Below are 23,202 nucleotides of genomic sequence, written 5' to 3' on the forward strand. Positions count from 1 at the left end.
AGCCTTTATTAATTTGCCATAGTCACCAAAAAAACACCGCCAATAAAGTATTAAAAGTATCAAAATAGCAAATGTGTATGTGTGTCACTACTGACAATTAAACAACAATTGTAACACATTCAGAAACTAATACATGTATTGAGTCTTTGTCTAAAATAAAAATCTACCATGTTGAAGGCAGAAATAATCAGACACACACACGTCTATCAATAATTTGTTACAAAATAATGGATTGTCCATCATAAGTCAAAAACTGTAAATTGTTTAGGGAGGACTGTCCAGCTAGGTCCCATGCTTACTATAAACATATTTGTAGCTCCTTTTTTTCTACTTGCATATCTTTATTTGTTTTCATTTTAAAGGTGTTTATTGATTCCTTGGAGTACTTGAGTACTAAAGCTGATGGTGATGTGGAAATTACACAGTGAGTATATCATCATTTTGAAAATAAGAGAATTATCAACCCAAAGTAATACTTTGGAATATTTCCACTTTTGCTATTTATACTGAAATCAATGATGCATTCTTTATACAAACTTACAAATTTGCTGTAAGTATAGAACAACAGAAATCTTTTTATATTGAGAATAGCAGTGGCTTCTTTAATTTTTTTAATAATATACCATCATCCTTTTTTCAGCCAAGGCTTGAGCACAAATTCTGGGCTGACACTCCTGTGCAGTACAGAGGAAATGTTGCACTGATGGAGGTGCCATCTTTCAGATAAGACCTTAAACCGAGGCCCTGTCTGCCCTCTCGGGTGGATGTAAAAGATCCCATGGCACTGTTCTTCCCAGTGTCCTGATCAATATTTATCTCTTAACCAAAAGCTAAAACAGTTTATCTGGTTATTATCAAATTGCTGTTCGTGGGAGCTTGCTGTGCACAAATGTTTTCTGCATGACAACAGTGACTACACTTCAAAAGTATTTAAGTGACTCTAAAGCACTTTGGGACATCCTGAGATCATAAAAGAAGCTATATCCAATTATTATAAAAGATCAAATTTGTTTTTTCTTCTCTTTCTAGCCTCTCTAGCCTTTCTGTAGATATTTCAACCTCAGACTTACTTGGAAGCTTGCATGAAAACTTCAGTCCAACCCCAGTAAGTACTGTGGCAGTTCATTAGGTTTATTTGTGAAGATATGTGAAGCAGTTATTAACCGTATTTATTTATCTTGATATTTTAATATTTTATTTTGATTCCCAAAAATTTTGGATCAGACGCTCTTGATCTGGGAACTTCAAGGGATAATCTAAACTGATTTGAATCTGGGGATCTGGTGGGGAGAGGTAAACTGAACTTAAGTAATAGTTCAGCACCCAGAGTTTCTTCCTTAATAGGAAATGCTTCTAAAACTTCGGAGTCCTGCCCCCATTTCAGATTAAAGTCTGCCAAATCAATAGCGATTAACAGATGACTTTATATAAAATGATTTTTCTGTTCTGAGTAACCTTTCATCTACTTATGCATTTGGACTATTCTATTTGGCACACTCATGCAAAATTGTTAATACAGTGTTTTACATTACTGGCTTTGTATACTTGTGTGAGTTCTTTATGCTGGAATGTGGCAGAGAACTAGTTAAAGCACTTGGTTATTACCTCATAATTTAACAAGCACCTTGTTTTAGCAGAAGTTCTGTCGGAAACTCCAGTGTTAGAAATGTTCTCGAATTGAAGTTTTTTTTTAAAGTAACAATGTGAATGATTTCAAAATGTGAATAAGTTTCAAAAGCGTTTCTAAAAGATCCTTATTATTTTATTCTTTATTCGTTCATTGTTTATCCATAAACAAGTAGGATTTTCAATCATATGCATGAAAAAAATTACCTAAGATACTTGTTCACTTACACAACCATTTCAAGTGAGTGATCTTCATCCCTGCTCTTTGTACATGTATTCTCATTTTTAAACAATATTGCTCATACTTTTGTATGTATACATTAAATTATTAGGATAGTAAAGTTAAATCCAATTTCTTTGAGACTAAAATAAATCTAATATTGAAACCACTTTTTGCATTAGAAACTTCCTATCTACCATTTTGAGTCTAAAATACACTGGTGCAACCTAGTATGAATAAATAGTTGGCAAAGCCTTGTTCAATCCAGGTTTAAAACTGTCATAACTTACAATCTAGATTCCAGCCAACCAATATCCTTTTTGCACCCTGTTCATTTTAGCCTCAAAGCAATCACTATTCTAATGACACTAGGCCATGAGTGTCTAATATATTCAAAGAAACTGAAGCTGTATTGTGCCACAGCTGAGAAGAAGGCAGATGTGTAGGCATTAACCAACCTGTTGCTCTATTTGTTGCTAGCAAAAGCGTGCAGTGCTTGATATGGAAAAGGAATGAGAGCAAAAGATAGAAATTCAATTGGAGACTAGATGCTATAAATAGATAGAAAGTAAAAATAAAAAGTAGAAATTAGACAATTACAAGAAAGCAAAATAGCCATTAAGGCATAAAAAAAAAGCAGATTAGAAAGTAAATGGAGGGGGGGAAAGTTCTTTCAAAAACATGAATACAAAGAAAAATAAGATTGAGGAACTCAGAATATTAGAAAGATTAAATGAGCAATCAACAAGCATATTCAATGTTTTGTTGCTTGTTTTATTATGTATTATGTTTTCAGTACGTCTAAATTGATGGTGAAATATTTCAGTACCTCAGGGCAGACCAGCACCCAACGTCACATCAGTGTGCCACTTCTCAAAACTCCACATTTGTAGCTTCTCTGAGTCACAAATTAGAATGTTTTTGAGAGAGTTTGGCATTCCCATCTACTCAATAAGGAAAATGAGTCTTTCAAAAAAGTCCAGCACGTCCGATAGGTATGTGGTCAACATTCAGCCCCATCGTTACTATGAGCTGATGGCTGAGAATTTGGTAGTCTGGTCAACATGTCTATTATAGGATGTAAGTGCTCCAATTAGTTTATGTGGGTAGAGGGTATCAATACATTTCTCAAAAAAAAGATGGCGGGGATTGTCTACTGAAAACTACTTTTTACTCAAATGGGAATTAAGGGGATAATTTCTACCTGGATGGAATTCATTTATTAGAGGCAAGACAGACACATTTTAATTCCAACTTTACAAACAGGTGTACTGATGGGGTCAAAGCAACAGTCTTACCATCACATACCTGGAAAATTAGTTTTTTTTTTTAAATAATTTCCTTCCGGGAAAGCACTGGTGCTGTGTGCTCAATATGGCAAGGATGCCACACATGTGAAATGATAACAAAATGATAGAATAAGGTAGAGGACAGAGTAGATTCTTTAACTTTTATTTTAAACAACCTTTTAATTTCAGGTAGTACTTTGCTGACCTAGATGTTTGTCTCGGACATTGTTCTGACAGTTTTTCACATTTCAGGCACTTGTAAATTTCAAATACGGACATTAGATTCTTATGACCAACAGAGCAAAATAATTGCAGTTGTACTTGTAACCGTTTCTGCCAGCAGGCGGGGAAATTGTAGCTCCTGTGTCTTCATATATGAGTGAACCTTCTTGGCATTCGGGTCTTGTGCATTAGGAGCACTGAATTTTTGCAGGTTTCACCTGAACATAAGAAATAGGAGCAGGAGTGGGCCATTTGGAGAATTTTTGAATTAGGAAAACATGTGGCATTACAAGTCAAGGCACGGTTATACATATTAATGGTTGGTACTTTAAAAACTTGTATTTTAAATCCATTAGGAACAAAGACTACTTATCGTTCTCAGCAACTGTGAGTACCTGGCACATCACAGCTTCAACAATTTAGCGGAACACTTCGAGAAGCATGCTTTCCAAGGCACAGAGAAAATTGCTCAGGTACAGTAATTGCACAGGGTGTTGAAAGGCACAGTATGATCCTTGAATAATATGAAAGATTCCAAGAAGTAGTATTAATGGCTAATTGTAGACAGAGTTACTTCATTTTAGTTTTAGACCTGTTGCTTAATTTAAGTGCTTACAGATAGAACTATTGTAAAATATTGCAAAGCAGTTACAGCACAGAAGCAGGCCATTCGATCCAACAGATCCATGTCAATGTTTATACTCCACATGAGCCTCCTCCCATCCCTCTTCATCGAATCCCATCAGTATATCCTTCTATTCCTTTCTCCCTCATGTGCTTATCTAGCTTCCCCTTGAAAGCATTTCTGCTATTCACCTCAACTACTCCTTGTCACACGTTCCACATTCTAATCACTCTCTGGGTAAAGAAGTTTCTCCTGAATTCCCTATTGGATTTATTAGTGACGATCTTATATTTACGGCCCAGAGTTTTGGTTTCGCCCACAAGTGGAAATATCTTCTCTACATCTTCTCTACATCTACCCTATCATACCCTTTTATAATATTTTTGCAATGTGTAGTTATTTTAAGAACTCTCTCAGGTCACCCCTCAGTCTTCCCTTTTCTAAAGAGCCCAGGCCTGAGCAATATTTCCTGGTAGGTATGATCTCTCGGGTATCATTCGACAAAATATTTTTTGCACCTTCTCCAGTACCACTGTAGCCTTTTTATAATATGGAGACCAGAACTGTTCAGGTTATTCTAGGAATAGTCCAACCAAGGTTCTGTGCAAGTTTAACGTAGCGTCTCGGCTTTTCAATTCTATTCCTCTAGAAATGAACGCCACTGCGCTGTTTGCTTTTTTTAATGGCCTTATTAACCTGCGTTGCTACTTTTAGTAATGTGTATCTGTACCCCAGACCCCTCTGTTCCTCTGCTCCATTTAGATACTTATTTTCCAAGGAGTATATGACCTCCTTATTTTTCCTAACAATATGTACTACCTCTCACTTATCTTTATTGAAGCTCATTTTCAAGTTGCATGCCCATTCTGCAAATTTTTTTATGTCTTTCTATAATTTGTCACAGTCCTCCTCTGTATTAACCACACACCCCAATTTGGTGTCGTCGCAAATTTTGAAATTGTACTTCTAATTCCCAAGTCCAAATCGTCTGGTGAACAACAGTGGTTCCAGCACCGAAGCTTGTGGAACATCACTTCCCACCATTTGCCAATCGGAGTAACTATCTTTAACCCACTACTCTCTGTTTTCTGTTACTTGTCTCCTAACCCACATGTTCTGACTTTAGTCATAGTCTATTATACGATATCTTATCGAAGGCTTTTTAGATATCCAAATATATTATGACTGCTTATTTACCCTTTCTGTTACTTCTTCAAAGAATTTAACTACATTAAATGTTTTCTTTTTTGCAATGTGTAGTTATTTTAACTTTCTCACTCACCAAAAATATCTTTTAATGCCATGCCTCGAAAGACCCATTCAGCTTGTACATACCTTTGCAGCACATTTTGTCCAGTTCTAATGACAAATAGGTGCTGTAACAACATCTCCAATTGGATGATTAAGAAACATGTGAAACTCTGTGAAACAGTAGCCGAACTCCAGATTTAAGCACATGATCCAGACTAACCCTTCAGTGCAATATTGAGAGAATGCTTCATTCTCATAGGAGCCGTCTTTCAAAAGAAATGATAAACCGATGCCTTGTCTGTTCAGATGGAAATAAAAGATCCCATTTCACTTTTTTGAAGAAGTGCAGGAAGTTTTCTTGGTGTACAGGCCTCAAACAGCACTAACTAAATAAATTAATTGGCTATTCAACTGATGGCTAGTTATGGAACCTTGCTGTATGCAAATGAACTAGCTTGTTTGCCTACGTAACAACAGTGATTGCACTTCTAAAGAAAAAGTAATTAATTAGCTTTGAGTCATCCTGCACAACATAAGAACATAAGAATTAGGAACAGGAGTAGGCCATCTAGCCCCTCGAGCCTGTTCCGCCATTCAACAAGATCATGGCTGATCTGGCAGCACCGATCCCTGTGGCACACCACTAACCACCGATTTCCAACCCGAAAAGGACCCATTTATCCCAACTCTGCTTTCTGTTAGCCAGCCAATTCTCGATCCATGCTAATACATTTCCTCTGACTCCGGGTACCTTTATCTTCTGCAGTAACCTTTTGTGTGGCACCTTATCGAATGCCTTTTGGAAATCTAAATACACCTCTATCCACCATGCTCGTTATATCCTCACAGAATTCCAGTAAATTAGTTTGCCTGACTTTGGTGAACTGTCAGTTTGATAACTTAATTCTCCCATTTATGTAACAACAACTTTGCATTGACACAAATATTGCCATTAATAGGGCAATTAAACATTGCTGAAATCTTTACAAGTTTATTGAATGCATTTGTTCTAATCCTAGTTTAACACCTATTGTCCCCCAATAAAAATCTAATTAGTTTTCCTCCTCCTCCTTTCCAAGCTCCAGAATTCTGTTATGGTTTTCTTGATAATACAAAAGGGAGCAATCTCCTGTGAGATTTTGGCCTAGATATGCATTTAGTACAGCAGCAATAGCGGCATCATTCTTAAGGGAGTTTTTCAAAGAAAGAAAAGGTCATGGTGTGTGGTGATGTTTTCTATCTTCTTCATAAAGATGAATCATGTTCTGATTAATGAGAATCCTACCAGACTTTATTTTCTGACTTTTATCGTAGTTGTTTCCAGAAATTCAAGTTCTTTTTACAAGTAAGATGGACATTTTAGTACAGTGCAATAAGCTTTTCTTGTATTTGATAGTTCATTGACAGACATTTCTCTTACTCATGCAATAATGAATCAGCATGCTAAAGATTCAACCTTTGAATGCTGAGGCAGTGTGGTCAGAGTTAGTATCACTTTTGATGTCCGGTTAACATAAATTATTTAATTGTGCCAAAATAGTATCTTTGGAGTATGCTAGTAGAATTAATATAGTCATTTGGCATCTTGGTCTGCATACCATTAACTTCACCATGGTAATCAGTAGGTGTGGTTCACACTAAATAATAACACTAAAGTTCTTTGGATTGATGCTTCACAGATGAATGATATTAAAATTCTTCTTTTGGATTGGGTCCATACCATTACTAAACCCCACATTCACCCACACTCCCAGATACTTACATGTATTTTGGCTTGTGTGTGGCTTGTTGAAGAGCTGCAGTCAAACATCTATCAGGAAATGTTACACTTTTTATGCGGCAGTTTTGGTACTGATAGCAAGCCACACACCAGTATATTAATACATATCGGTTGCAACCAAGATGGGCCCCAGGGTCAGGGATCGGAGATTGTTTGCACAGCATAGTAGGAGGGTGGGGGGGGATAAGCAGCATGCTTGAAATATACACCAGTTATTGATTTTTTTTTTAAACTTCAAAATAAATATCTACATCCACCTAACTATCCCTTGATCCCAACACAACTCTATCAAGAATGAGAGACTGAATTATTTATTAATATACCGGGGTGAGTGAGACAAAAAAATCATGAATGGGCATCGGCAATTTCTGTTTCCTGATTGGAGCACTGTCCCACGTGATCCCAGTTTCGCTTACGCACACGGGGGTGTGCCCCTGGGATCCATTGGCCACTATGCTGCGCTCAACTCCGCAGCAAAATAATGCATATTTTCGCACCAGGTAAATACAGATTTCTTTTGGAGGTCGGCATCGTATTCCTTAGTTACACCACTGACCACAATTTTAGGGTCTATGTGTTCCTTCCAATGCTTGCAGCAAGTTGGTATAATTTCTACATTTATAGTCTATAGATCTACTTATTCACCCTGGTGTTTTATTTGTCTTGACAATTACTGTCATACTTGTGAAGGTTCTCTGAAAATTTGGTTAACTGTCAAGTCATTATCTAGTTCATCTAAATTAGTGTTATACTCTCATCATATTTCCTATTCTTATTATCATTAGTTACATTTCTTTATACATCTTCAAATTTTATTCTTGTGGATAAATGAACATGATCCTCCGCTCCCACTAGGGAGCTGCATTCCAAGGTGGCGGGGGAGGGGGGTGAAGGTGAAGTTAGAGAATCAGCATTACAATGTTGTAGCACCAGCTCCAACCCACAGTAACTTTGAACAAGGGTTCCAGCTGAAAGCATGGAAACGCTACATTTATTGGTTTATTTTAACATGAACATATTGGAAACCATCTGTGCATGTCCGTAAATAAGTTACACTTCCAGCTTTTAAAAATTCAGTTTTGAGGTACGGGCATCACTGACGAGGTCTGCATTTACTGCCCATCCCTAGTTTCCTAGAAAAGTAGTGGTGACCTTCACCTTGAACCACTGCAGTCGGTGTTGTGAAGACCCCCTCTCAATGTTGGTAGGTAGGGAGTTCCAGGATTTTTAACCTACTTTTTGGTCCAGCGACTGTTATCTTGAAACAGTCAGTCAGTGACTGCCATGGACTGTCTGAAAAACTGTCAGATAGGTGACATCAAAAGAGTCTAGATAGACAGTCAGACAATCGAAGTTACTGAGTCATTAAAAATGCTTTGAGGTTTTAACCAAATTTCCTCAAATGATTTTCTTTTATTGAACATAGAATTCCAATTTAAGTTCATTACGATGAGTAATTTTTTTGAGTTTTACAATTTGAGTAATATTAATGTAGGGAAAGACTCACATCTAGAAACTTTGTTGGGACTGTCCAAATTCTCTTCCAATAACTGTTTTGGTATTGCAATACCTACTTGTTTAGGAGGCCTTATCCTCATTGGCAAGACAAATGTTATTTCTCCTCAAGGAAAGCTGCCTCAAATCTTTTGGAATGTGGTTTTTGGCCCTTTAGTGGTTTTATGCTTTGTATCGTGGGCTTGCGTCCAAAAGCATTAGACTCTAACATCCAAAGTTTAGAGGATGTAGCTGAAACAAAGTGTGAGTAAGTTCAGAGGATAATTTAAAAACTCCCTTGAAAATCCCTCTGATCTGGCCTCAGATCCACGTAATTGCTGTAGATGCGCGCGTTTTGGAGGAGAAAGAGGAGAGACTTTTGGTCACTGAATTGCCATGGGGTTAATATTATTCGGCTTGTACTGAAGTAAAATAGCTTTCCATCTAAATCATCACAAGTTGCTAATCCTCATTCGCGGCCCAAACCACTTCCAGTATAACGCATTGCTCCGAGGGTTTTGTGTCAGCCAAAGTAATCTTTTGCATTGGCATCTAACAGGAAGTTAGAGCGTACAAGTGGAGTGATTTTCTTTTTCATCTTTCTAGTGTCAGGTTTTGATCCAGTCCATTCTATAATGCTTTATCTAATGGTCTAGGTGATGAAAGCGATCCACTGCTCAGTCGATGTAAAGCCAACTGTTCTTTTTTGTAAGAGCCATCATACCCTGGTGGCATAGGTTTGGTTCACTCACCTTATGATGGAAGAAAGATGCCATAGCCTCTTACTATGAAGAAGATTTTAGATTTGTTTAAAAACATTTTAAGTTGCACCTTTCCCTGAATAAATGAGTCCAAAATGCCTCTAGCTTTGGAGTACAGCCAAAGCCATCTAATCTTTAAGGGCTTCATCTGAAAAAAATTGAGATTATTAGAAGCTGTTCTATATCTAGAGGGTCTAAAGAGCATGCCAGTTCCACAATGAATTTTGATATATTTTTGAGGCTCTTCTGAATCTTAAAGACTTCTTAATGGAGATTTGCCTACTGGTTCATTCTCCCGTATGTGATCTATACTTGAACCCTCTACCAACCACAACGGTGAAGTGAGTTCTTATCCATAGCTGGAATTATACTGCAAACTAATGCAAAATTGACTATATTTCAATAAACTGTTAGAGCTCCCTACCTAATGACCAAACCCTAAACTGATTTGAAGTTTAAGTTTCACAATTCTCAGTGCAGAGTCTTTTCAAAGATCATGGTTTCTTCAAGGATACTTTTCTCCAATAAAAAACTGTTCATATAAATCAAATTTAGACTTGGTTAAAATCTAGCATCTTGTAGCCTCCTAATCCTTGCAGCATGCTACAAGCTGTCTGCATTTGAACTTGATAACCATATGGGGGGAAAAGAGGGTGCTGCAAATAACAGGTCATTTTGTGTGTTTTTCTCAGTTGGCCTCTGGTTTTTCTGGCAGTTCAAATTCCACTTCCATGCAGTACAGATTTCTGCGGGATTGTTGAAGAATGACAAATACTTCGAAAAGGATTTTTACAGTTGCCCTCTTCCTCAATTTAGATAAATCCCTTTCCTTGCTCTCTTCTATTGTTTTTTTCTGGAGTAATAATACTACAAAATATCCCAGTGATTGCTTGAAAGATTAGGAATTGCAATATATGCTCTTCTCCTTTTCCTGTTCTCTTGAAGTTCATATTCACATTTTCTTAATTCTGTTTAATGAACGAGGATTTTGGGTGACTATAGATCTGTAATTGGTTGTTGCTGGTTGAAGCTTTGGTTCTATTTCAAGTTAGATTTTGGCCAGTTTTCTTTGATTTAGCTGGGTCTTGGGGACGAGGTTATTATTTTCTGATATTGCTGTTAGATATTGGCCCAATTCACGCTGGAAATCTCTGATTCATGGAAGACTAGAACCCTTATATTGAAAAACATGTATTTCTTAAAAGTGGTGAGTGAAAATCCCCTATCTGAAAAATGCACAGTTCAGACTGGTATTATCTCAGTCAATAGAATATGACCTTTAATTTAAGGGGAGCACTAGCTGCAGGGGGAAGTACTGTCACTGTAAAATACTTGTTTTCTGAATAGTCTTAAATGAGCAGTTAAAGGATTAACAGAATGCACCAAGCCATAATTTCACTAAAGTTCTCTCCAATCTGCCTGGCATGGTGCCAATAAGTGGTATATAATTGGTCTATAAATAATACACCCATTAGGAGAGGAACCTTCTCAGCCTTTGCTATTGATTAGCTCTGAACACTGAAGCTTGGCATGAGCTGGTTTAAAGTGCAAGTGAAGAGTGAACTCATGATGGATTTTTCTTGGATTAATATGGGACGCCAGACAGGGAAGAAGTACTATTAAATATATAGTATTCCCCCCGCCCCCCCCTCATAAAGGGCTTGGGGATGGCAGACAATAAGGATTTTAAAGGAGAGGTGAACAGGGTGGAATGAGGTGAGGTGCTAAAATGAGAAGAAATATAGATATTCAGTCTCCTCCATAAGGCTATTTTTAGAAACTATCCCTGACCCCCAGAGGAAGCATTCTTTGACTTTTTTTCTCCCTATAATATTTATGAAAGGGAGTTCTGCTCTCCCCCACCACCATGATGGCAATCTCCTTTAAGTGGTGCTCAGTAGCAGCTAGGTGATTTATGCTGGAAGAAATTTAATGGCTGACAAGATAATGCATCTGCTTCAATTAATTTTCTGTTACCCAGATGCAATGGGAGCCCCTGACCTATTCAATGGTGTAAGTCTGTTCAAAGATTAATTTGGGGAGGTAACTACTCAGTGATTCACCTCCTGACTCCTCAAAGCCTTTCCACCACCTACAAGGCACAAGTCAGGAGTGTGATGGCATGCACTCTCCACTTGCCTGGATGAGTGTAGCTCCCACAACTCTCAAGAATCTTAACACCGTCAAGGACAAAGCAGCCCACTTGATCGGCTCCCCATCCACCACCTTTAACATTCATTCCCTCCATCACCGGCGCACTGTGGCTGCAGTGTGTACCATCTACAAGATGCACTGCAGTAACTTGCCAGGGCTTCTTCAACAGCACCTCCAAACCCTGCGACCTCTACCACCTAGAAGGACATGGGCAGCAGGCGCATGGGAACACCATCACCTCCAAGTTACGTTGTCAGAATCCTGGAACTCCCTACCTAACACACTGGGAGTACCTTCACCACATGGACTGCAGTGGTTCAAGAAGGTTCCTCACCACCTTCTCAAAGGTAGTTAGGGATGGGCAATAAATACTGCTTTGCTAGTGATGTCCATGTCCCATGAACGAATAAATAAATATGTTATAGTGGATGCTCCTTAAAATCATCCAAGGAAATGTCAGGGAAACAACTGTTTCAGGTTGGTAAAAATAATTATCAGAGAGTCAGAGGTTATAGGTATCATCCAATCCGGTCTGCTGACATATTTAGCACAGTTACGGATTATTCATGTATTGTATAATCAGTAATTGTGGAGGAAATATAACAAAAATCCTCTGCATAAGAGGGGGATTAAATTGTAGTGACCGGTGCCATGCAAAACTAAATGTCATATTGGTTATTGCTGGTTTGGTTTATGATGTAGAACATAATTAAGCTTTAGAGTAAGGCAGAAACACTGAGGGACTCCCCCTTCCCCCTCAAAAAATAGGTCTATCTACACCTCCTGTTCTACCCCCACAGCATATTTTCCAATGAATGAGGTGGTTGGTGAGTTTCCTGATTCAGACCACCAAGAGTGATTATGGTTCAGCATGTGTAAAGTAATAGATGATAACACAGCGACAATAACAGGATCTGGTGTAGGTTAAACAGATCGTTAGTAGTTGTCGTTTTATATGAGAACTGTTTTTCCCAGAAGTAGCACCTCCAGTATTTAGCCCACGTTAACACAAATATTCACCACTAATTCTTTCCAATTGAGTTTTAAAGTTGATCAAATAACAGTTGCATGCTGTGTCGTTCTCTCACATTGCTACATCTATTGGACTGGAAGCAGACATAGGATATTCCTAAGTTGTATTTTGGGACCGTTTTAAGTAAAAGTTGTTTCAGAACTTTCAGATGTGAACAGGAGCATAGGAGAACAGTTCGGGGGGAGTTTTCAGTCTACAGCAATATTGTAATTGCTTTTGTTCTGGTCATTTGGAAAATTAGCTTTTTGTCAGTATATGAAAAAAAATCAACAAAATACTGAGATAAAGCTGATGCTTAATAGGTGCAGCATCTTGGTGTAGGTAAATGTTGCATTAGACATTAAAAAAAAAAGAAATACAATAAGTTAGGTATGTAATAAATAATTATCACTAGTAAATCTTGTATGCAATCAGCCACATTTATTCACAAATATTTTATAACAAAATAATTTTTACATATTAAAATATTGAAATAGTCATAAGCTCACCTTTCTCACAGTCTTATTTGGACGTGTTAATTCTTTAGCTGTTGGTGATAAGTATGTTTGTTTAACAATTTAATGTAATTTCAGTTTTTGATAATTGTCCGTTACATAAGATAGAACAATGTGTGACATGAGGGGACTTGAAAGAACATGACCAATAAAATAGTGAAAACATTGCAATGAAACTTCGATAACATTAGGATTAATTAAGATTAAGTTTTTTTTAATTATCCGGGGAGAGTTGGTGATGTAAGAATTTAAAGGATTTGTAAATACGTAGCCGCTGTCACTTAGTTGCAGTGTAAATTACATTCAGTTGAGATGTGATATGGCATCTGAACAGTGTTCCTCTGATTTTAGTACCATGTGTGATTAATGTTTTAAGGGAACGATCTCTATTGTAAAATACAGTTTAACAGCAAATTTATATAGTAAAACCTCCCAAGTCGCTTCATAGGAATGTAATCAGGCAAAAATTGACACCAAGTCAAAGAAGGAGACATTAGGACATTTTAAGGAGCGTCTTAAAGGAGGCGAGGGGGTGGAGAGATTTAGAGAGGGAATTCTAGAGCTTGGAACCTAGACAGCTGAAGGCATGGCCGCCAATGGTGAAGAAAAGGAAGTCGTCAGGCATGCACAACAGGCCAGAATTGAAGAATCTAATAATCAACATTTTTGGGAGGTATTGTGAGGATTACAGCTACGTTTCTGAAATGACAAGCCCACTCAAACTTCTGTTCAGTATCCCATTAGGAGCTAAAGAGGTGGTGCAGTAATAAAATTGTACCCCGGATATCATTATCACACTTTGTGAAAATGATATAACGTACATCGTTGATGGTGAGATCTACAGAAGGAACATAACATTACAAGACTTTTACTTTTATTGTATTGGTAGATTTTTTGCTTTGGATCCGTTTCTCTGGTGCCCAGATTAATCCATTGAACCCTTGGATACATGGCTCAATCTAATACTGACTCTCCGTATAATGAATCAAATAATAAAAAATACCATCTTGATTCTAGAGGGTTAAGTGCTTCATGGACATCACTAGAAACTTGAATTTCAAAAAACTGCAGCTAGACGCATTTAAGACTGTTGCTTAAAAGCACACAGAAGGGGTTTCCCTGATGGTTCAACAAGTTCATCCGCAAGTTTAGCCATGTACACCAAGAAAGTTTCAGGTTTCATCCTTGTTTGATATGTTATAAGTTTCAATTTTTGCACATATTACTGTTTCTTTCTCATTTTGTTTGTTTGTTTGGAATTACATTACCCATGTTTTATTTTTGAGTATATCTACTGAATAAAACATAGAATCTAGCATTGTGCCACTTGTGGATGGGAGGTTATTTTTTTCCTTCCCTCCTGAAGGTGCTGATTCCTGCTGGGAGGTAGTTCTGGTACCTCATGCCAATAGCCATTATTCATGCGTGAGCCTTGAAGGCTGAACTTAATCCTGTCCTTGCCCTGCCTTCACTGGCACACATTCCAGTGCACATCATTGCAGAGTGATCAGAAAGAGCAAATCTGACTGTTTATTTTTCTCCTCTTCCTAACTTGAGGACACTGAAGCCAATTGTACTGCCCCTGCAGCGGCACGAGCTGGGAACAACTAACTCAGCACACACCAGCAATTGAACATGGGCCCTTCCTGATCTGTACAATTCAACTACTCACTGCATAAATCCGCTGAGCCATTGGAAAAATAGTTGTTTTTTTCTTTAAAAAATGATTACATTTTAAGCAATACTTTGAAGCACCACCATAAAGGTTAGATTTAAATATTTAATCCATTAAAATTTCGCATTGATTTTTTGCAACAAATCTTGCTAAATGCTGCTATGATTTCATTTTGATGTGTTCTGAATAGTTTTTGTAACTGTATTTCTCCCATTTGAGAACTACATTTTTTTATTTTAAGATTTCAGTTTTGAATTTCTCTTCTACTCAGTTGTAAATAACTCAGTTTTTATCCTAGAAAGTGTGTAACAGTAATTTTGGAATTTAGATTTCAATAGATGTGTAAGCATGATTTTAGATGGGACAGTTACATTCTTCACTGCTTTAACCACAAAAGGCATGGCATATATATGCAACTTAAAAGGTGTCAACAGTACCTGCAGTGTTAGAAATGATCCCTCATTACTGTGCCACTAATACTGTTTTACCCAAATTCTACTTGGCTGTTAGCTGTGTTAAAACTGTAGTGCTTAAATGGCTTTCGGTCAGACTCCAGTCATTGTGATTTTGATTATCCTGTTTTATTGGTTATTTTTTTTATTGGAAGTATATCCAGATTCAAGTAAATATGTTTTTTTTCATGAGAACTGGTGATTTTTTTTTTGGTCAGAGAGAAGTCAGTTATCACTAACAATATATTTTAGACATTAGCCCCAGAATAGCTATGTGGTTGAACAGTTTAGCTAAAATGTGCAAAATTACATTTTGATTTACACTAAAAATGATTCATCCTGCTTCCGATAACCAGATTGTGTTCAGCATAAGTGAGCATGCCACATATCTTTGCCAGTTTTATTCCCATTGCAATGCACTGAGAACATGAGTGTAGAACATTCCATGATCAAAAGAATACTGCACACACTTCCAGTATGCTGATCCTCTACATTTTGTAATAAATGAATGTCAACCATTAAAATTCTTTTTATGGAGAAGTGTATTTTAAAATAATAGAATGGTCAATCATATACTGTGGAATTTTCCTTGGGTTTGTTTAACTTAATCACGAGAAAAGCTGGAGAGCTTGGAAGATAATTTTTTTCGACTGCTTTCTGGCATGTGCTGTACAACAAATAGAAAACAGTGCTTCTTAAGAATGTGCTCTTTTCGAACATTCGCCAGTTCTGATGAAGGGTCATCGACCCAAAACGTTAACTCTGTTTTTCTCTCCACAGATGCTGCCTGACCCGCTGAGATTTCCAGCATTTTCTGTTTTTATTTCAGATTCCAGCATCCGCAATATTTTGCTTTTGAAATAGAAAACAAGGTTTCCGAGCGATGGGGATATGTGGCACATTCTTTGTTCCAGTCCTACTCCGGTCCTCTCCCTCATCTCTTTTCAAGCACATTGATTAATGTATTGGAGCCGTTTCCTGCTCTCTCCCCGAACTGGAAACTTTCACTAACTTTGCTTCCAATTTCCACCCTTCCCTCGCCTTTACATGGTCCATCTCTGACTCTTCCCTTCTCTTCCTTAACTTCTCAGCCTATCCCCAGAAATGGAGACAATCGACAAACATCCACTGACTCCCACAGCTACCTTGACGACACTTCATCCCACCTCGCTTCCTGTAAGGACTCTATTCTGTTCTTCCAGTTTCTCCGTCTCCATCGCATCTGTTCTAGCGATGCCATCTTCCACACCAATGCTTCTAATATGTCTTCTTTTTTACTCAACCGAGGATTCGTCTCCATTGGTTGACAGGGCCCTTGACCATGTCCATCCCATTTCCCACACTTCTGCTCATACCCCTTCCCCTCCCTCCCAGAACCACAGTAGGGTCCCCTTTGTCCTCACCTTCCACCCCACTAGCCTCCACATTCAACGGATTATCCTCCGCCCTTTCCATCACCACCAGCAGGATCCTACTGCCAAATACATATTCCCCTCCCTCCCTTTCAGCATTCCAAAGGGACTGTTCCCTCCCCTACAACCCCTCCCCTTCCCACGGCACCTTCCCATGCAAGCGTAGGCGATGCAACACCTGCCCATTTACCTCCTCCCTTCCCCTGTCCAGGGCCCTAATCACTCTTTCCAGGTGAAACAACTTGTTGTACTTTCAATTTAGTATACTGTATTCGCTGCTCACAATGCGGTGATCTCTACATTGGGGAGACCAAACACGGAACACCTCCATTCAGTCTGCAAGCGTGACCCCAATCTTAACGTAGCATAACGTAAGCTAAAGGAGCAGCACCTCATCTTTCGATTAGGCACTTTGCAGCCTTCCAGATTCAACATTGAGTTCAACAATTTCAGATCAGAACCTCTGTCCCCATTTTTTTTTGGACGGCAGCTGTTGTTGCTGATTCTGCTATTTCCATTTACACCTCCTCTGGACCCATCTTTTGTTTCTTTCTTTTTCCCATTACCATCTCCTTTTGCCTTGCACCATTATCCCTTTTGCCATTGAATCTCTCCTGCCTTCCACCCGATCACAGACCTTCCCTTTTGTTCTTTCCTCCCCTCCCCCTTTCCCTGCCTCTGTACTTCCTAAAAAATCTGCTACATCTCTAACATTTTCCAGTTCTGACGAAAAGATCATCGACCTGAAACATTTACTCTGCTTTTTTCTCCACATATTCTGCCTGACCTGCTGAGTAGTTCCAGCATTTTCTGTTTTTATTTCAGATTTCCAGCATCCGCAATATTATGCTTTTATATTAGAGTTAGCTTGCGGTTGTCAAAATGGTATTCATTGTAGCAATAAAGCATAAAAAAAGCTTGCAATCATTTGATGTATAAGATAAGGATTCAAATGTGCAGCTTAACAGAATGTGTCAATTTTAACCTATCAGTGAAATTCCTGAACTTAATTGTCCTTTTATAGTCATTGGTTCATTTTGAAAGTACCTTTTTCAATCGTGACATTTCAAATTCTGCTGCTGTTTCTTATAAATGAGTGAAAATACATTAAAAGGGTTAGTGCGTGTTTCTAAGGGTATTTTTCTATATATATTGAATGACCTAGCAAGTTAAGTTCTCAATTTAAATTTAGATCTGAAATCATGTCCTTTTAAGTGGCTCCCCTACAGATTTTGTACAGGATCATCATTTTCTTTTGTGATTACCTTTTTATGATTGGTGATGCTTAAAGCCTTTATCAACTAAATCTGCTCAGGTTGGCTGATTGAATATTCTCTTCAAATTGTGCTTTCCACACATTGAATAATATTGATCTCTTTTATATTTATGGTTTCATTTCTAACTTACGATAATTCTATGTCAAAACTATCTTGCTTAGAACTTTACAACACTCCATTCACACGTTCCTTTCAATCTCTCCAGTGCCAGTCACAAATTTATTTTTTTAATACATAATTGACACGTAGAAGGTGCATTGATCACCTTGTAATTTTCAAAATTGGGTGAGGAAGACTGTTAATATTTAAAAGTAAAAACAAAGTATTCCATTTAAAACTTAAATTCAAATTTAACTTGCTTAATAGGAAAAATGAATTGGGAGAGGCAAGATTTCAACAGGTGTGGTAGACAATGGGGGTTATGGTACTGGGGTGGCAATCCAGAGGTCATGAGTTCAGATCTCACCATGGCAAGTTGTGAACTTGAATTCAATAAATCTGGTATTGTGTAGTTTGAAATCTGCCGGATTGTCCTTTGGAGAAGGCAGTTTGCTACCCCTATCTGGGTTGGCCTATATGTAACTCCAGTCCCACACTATTTGCTTGGCCTTTAAGGCCTTCGGGACAACAATGGATAGGCAATAAATGCCCACACTCCAAGAACAAATAAAAATAATATGGGTGCTGAGCTGGAGCATTGTGCCACCTTGTGGCCAGTGCTTGTAAATAAAATTGTGACAGTTGACATAAGAACTTAAGAAATAGGAACAGGAGTGGACAATATGGCTCCTCGAACCTGCTCTGACATTCAATAAGATCATGACTTAACTTCCACATTAACTCCACTTTCTCACCCGATAACCATATCGTTTGATTCCCTGTGTCCAAAAATCTATTGATCTCGGTCTTGAATGTACTCATCAACTGAGCATCCACAGCTCTCTTGGGTAGACAATTCCAAAGATTCACAATCCTCTGAATGAAGACATTTCTTCTCATCTCAGTCCTAAATGGCCGACCCCTGATCCTGAGACTATGAACCCTAGTTCTAAACTCTCCAGCCAGGAGAAACGGCCTCTCCATATCTATCTACCCTGCCAAGCCCTCTAAGAATGTTATATGTTTCAATGAGCTCACCTCTCATTCTTTTAAACTCCAGGGAAGATAGGCCCATTCTACTCAATCACTCCTCATGATACAGCCCTCTCATCCCAGGAATCTATCTAGTGAGCCTGCATTGCACCCCCTTTAAAGCAAGTCTAAGGAGACCGAAACTACACAGTACTTCAGGTGTGGTCTCATCAAAGCCCTATATAATTGTAGCAAGACTTCCTTATTCTTATATTCAAACCCCCTTGCAATAAAGGCTAACATATGATTTTCCTTCCTAATTGCTTGCTGTACCTGCATGTTAACTTTGACATTGCAGGCTGTGATGAACATTGTCAACAAAGACATTTATAATGTGAAAAATTGGGACAAAATTGTGACCAGAAATGGGTGACAACCAGAAGTAAAGTTTGCAAAGAGGAAATGCATGCAGATGTAACATTTTGAAGGAAATAAATATATTATATAGGTCGAGCATTCGAAATTCAGAATTCTCCGGACACCGGGCCGATCTGTGGCGCGATCATCCGGAAAATGTTCCAAAATCCAGACCCGTCGCCACTACCCACCCCCTCCCCCCTGCCCTGCTGCCGGATCTCCCCCGCCAGACTCGCCTTCCCCGTTGGAACACCCCCCCCCCAAACCCTTACCTCAGTCCAGGCATTTTCGGATTCGGGACGTCGGAAAGACGTTCCAAAATCCGGAAATACCCGGAACAGTCTTGGTCCCGAGGTTTCCAGATTCCGGACACTCTACCTGTGTGTGTGTGTGTGTGTATTTTGGTCCAGAAATCCCGGTTTCTCCTTCCCACAGGCATTCGACTGGATTCTGGAAAAAAGAAGCGCACCTACCTAAAGCTGCTGCGCCCATGCGAGATCCCGGTCCGGAGGCCTCTCCTGACTCCACGTCGGAACTCAGTTGGAATTCCCATTATTATGAATGAAAAACAGCCCCCAAAACACACATAACCCTCAATAAAAGATAGAAAAAATGCACAACATATTTTTATTAATCTAAATTAAAGTTAAGCATTTTAAATATATATATTTTTCCAATTTTTAAAAAAAGTTTTTTTATTTATGGTTTAAAATAAACTTACCGTAGTAGGGAGGGTTTTTAACAATAACGTGTTTTTAAAATGTTATTTCACAATGCTTTTGTGTATTTTAATACTCTTACGCCTGTAGAAGTAGGCTATACGCCTGCTTTTATCAGGAGCAAGAGTTTTGAGGACATTTGCTGGGCAAGATATGGGTAAATACCGCAATCTTGCTTGTGCAAATGTCCTCGCTCCCGAGATGCGGAAGATCTGTCAAGCTCCAGTTTGACAGATCGGAAAAGCCGGTTTTCTGCGCATGCGCATTGTGCGCTGAAAACCGGCTTTACCGATGCCTTCCCGGGTCCGTAGAAACTCCGTACGGACCCAGGGAGGCCACGGTTTCGGGGCCATTATACACATATATATAATATATATATGAGGTTTTGAATTTTTGGGGACTTGTTCCCCGGACTGTAGAGCTGAGTAATAGATTGGTGGTGATGGAACCATCATTCCATCACTCTGTAATGCCATTGTGCTTTTGAATTTAAAGATCTTCTTCTATTATATTTCTTCATATAACTCCCCCACTATAGCTTGCAGTGCTGCTATCTGATCAGGTTTTGATTGTTTCTGTCTGTAATAAAACTTTCTATTCATTAACCCTACTTTCTGTGGATACCTGCTTATCTTAATTAGCTAATAATGCTGTTCCAGATTTCCTGTTTTGTGGTAATAGATTGTGAAGAATCCTGAAAGCTATTGCAGTCATCATCCTACAAGCTGAAGCACCCGGTTGCCAGTCTTAATAGTAAAAAGACCTCTAGTTTAACCAATGAGGAAATGTTCCTACCCACAATTGTAACATCTCTGTGGGAGTATAAAAAAGAAACACTTGCGTTTATATTACGCCTCATGACATCTCACAGAAATTTCTCAGTGCTTTACACAACTTCCTAATGAAGTGCAATCACTATTACCTAGGCAAATGCAGCAGCCAATTTCTGCAAAAGACCCCAAAAACAGCAATAAGGCAAAGGACCAATTAAGCTGTTCTGGTGGTTGTGGTTGAAAGGTGGATGTTAACATCCTTTGTCCTCTTCAGATTGCCATAGAATCTTTTACCTCCACCTTAATGGATAACGGGGCCTGAATTTAACACCTCATCTGAAGTATGGAACCTCTTAACAATGCAGCTCTCCCTCAATATCATACGCAAGTGTTAACTTGGATTATGTGCTCACGTCCTGGAGTGAGATTTGAAGTCAGTTTTCTAACTCCGAGACAAGATTGCTACAAACGGTCTGAAGCTGACACTTTTAACGTTACATTGGTCTTCATGCAGTGTAAAAACAAGTTTTTCTAAAGAATAGATCATTCATCTATTAACACTTTAACACTTTGACTAAAATGTGTGCTACAAGCCAGATAAATATTGTAAGCAGGGGTTTATTAAAAAATAAATCTCTGTGGCTTGTACTGACCACCACCACCTCAATGATAATTGTGATTCGTTCATTTTTTTTTCTTTTCACGATCCAAGATTATGCATGCAACATTTGCCAACTTTTGCCTATTTGACCAAGAAGGGACTTTTGGGTTACTTTATATTATGATTTTGCTGTGAAGTAAAATTTGGTTCACAGGCTATTAATTTCCAAAAACATGCAAATTATTCAGGATACTAGGCAAAATAGTTAGCAGAATTATATATATTCAGAATTCCATGTAGTTTGAAGCAGTTTGGGGGGCGGTGAGGGTTGGGTTGGTTTGGTTGTTAGCACAGTTGAGTGAGGTTCTCACCTGTAATGTTGGATTGATTTAATTCACTGAGCACAATTGGAAGCCTAGCTAAGCAAGCACTGTAATTACTACAGCGCATTCACTACAGAGAAATGGAGGGGAGAGGTTTCTGATCGAAGCTGGTACCCTCATTTATCGGCTTAGCTAGCCAGTCCTCGACATCGAGAGCTGAGGAAGCGGTTTTGTTTTCCTCTCGATAAAAACAGTCAATCGGCAGCAGGTTTGTGTTTGCAATAAAGAAAGAGGCGAAGGGCTTTCTCACTTTCTAAATAAGTGTTAGGAGGTTCAGCAATGCTGAATTGTAAAGTGATGTACTCTCATGTAACAGGCAAAGTTTGCATTATTTCATATTTTTGATGTTAAAAGTAGTAGGAAATGGGTATATAGTACTATAATATTTTTTTCATTCATATATTTCATATAAAATGAACCAGTTTGTTAGCATCCAGTTTGCCTTGTCTCACTAGAGTGCTTATCAATCTGCCTGCCAAAAGCCAGAAATGTATTTGAGAGCATGTGCAAGATCACAGTATCCAGCCTGCACAGTGAAGTATCTTATTGTTCCTGTCCCCAAGTCACCATCATATAAACTAGATATGAAACTGTAACGGTATACTACTGATCGAAGGAGATGTAGAGCACACTTAATGAGAGTGACAAATAATGCTAAACCCAAGAGAGATTGTCTAGTGCAGCCTCAACATTTGCAACAATGCACAATCTATCTATTCCCAGCTTTCGACCTCTGCCTGTGAGTTGAGAGTGGTCAGAGCTGGGTACAATGTTTCCCTCCTTTACATGTGATTGAAAATAATATTTATTACCTGTGATTTGTTGAATTAAGAATTCAAAGAATTTCCATATATCACTAACAGTTTCTAATGGTAATAGGTTATTAAACAAAGGTGCTCACTTTCATTTTAGTGTGACTTTCAATATATATATACACACACTCCACTAATGAATGATATTAATAAAGCAGTGCACTTAATTGAATAATTAATGAATGGTTAGGAAAAGCATCATTATGGAGATCTCAAGAATGCAAAAATTAATGTCTTGGTTAATTTTAATGTAAAAGTAGACCTGAGTAAAATGTATATTAGAATTAATCATTTAAAATAATTTAATCCATAATTCTTTCTCTGTCATTGGAAGGGAAGTCTGTATTGTGGTAAGCAATCTCATGGGAGAAAACCTTTTGCTCTAAGCAATGATATTTGATGCCTTTATACTTTCAGGTTAAAATATGAAAGCCACACATGTTTTTGGACTCTTAGGGATGGCTCCTCTTCATGAAATGTTTCTATCCATAACTGTAACATCTCTAACATTCATAGTGGTTGCAAATTTCAAATTGATCAAATGAAAGATGTTCCTTTCCGAGTAAAAAGCAAAATACCACAGATGCTGTAAATCGGAAACAAAAGCAGGAAAAGCTGGAAGCACACGCTAGGTCAGTCAGCATCTGTGGAGAGACATTTG

General features: G+C 38.2%; 1 protein-coding gene across 7 annotated transcripts in view; it reads left to right on the forward strand.

Annotated features, from left to right (window-relative positions):
* Positions 1–23,202, forward strand: part of exoc2 (exocyst complex component 2) — a 329,764-nt gene that overhangs the window by 241,651 nt on the left and 64,911 nt on the right. For all 7 annotated transcript variants that reach the window (XM_070880460.1, XM_070880458.1, XM_070880464.1 and 4 more), the window contains 3 exons: positions 363–424; positions 1,030–1,105; positions 3,714–3,830. In XM_070880460.1, coding sequence (XP_070736561.1) covers positions 363–424; positions 1,030–1,105; positions 3,714–3,830 — 255 coding nt within the window. The remainder of the gene's footprint in view (positions 1–362; positions 425–1,029; positions 1,106–3,713; positions 3,831–23,202) is intronic.

Source organism: Pristiophorus japonicus, chromosome 5 (assembly GCF_044704955.1).
Source record: "Pristiophorus japonicus isolate sPriJap1 chromosome 5, sPriJap1.hap1, whole genome shotgun sequence".
In the NCBI taxonomy this organism is placed as follows: Eukaryota; Metazoa; Chordata; class Chondrichthyes; family Pristiophoridae; genus Pristiophorus; species Pristiophorus japonicus.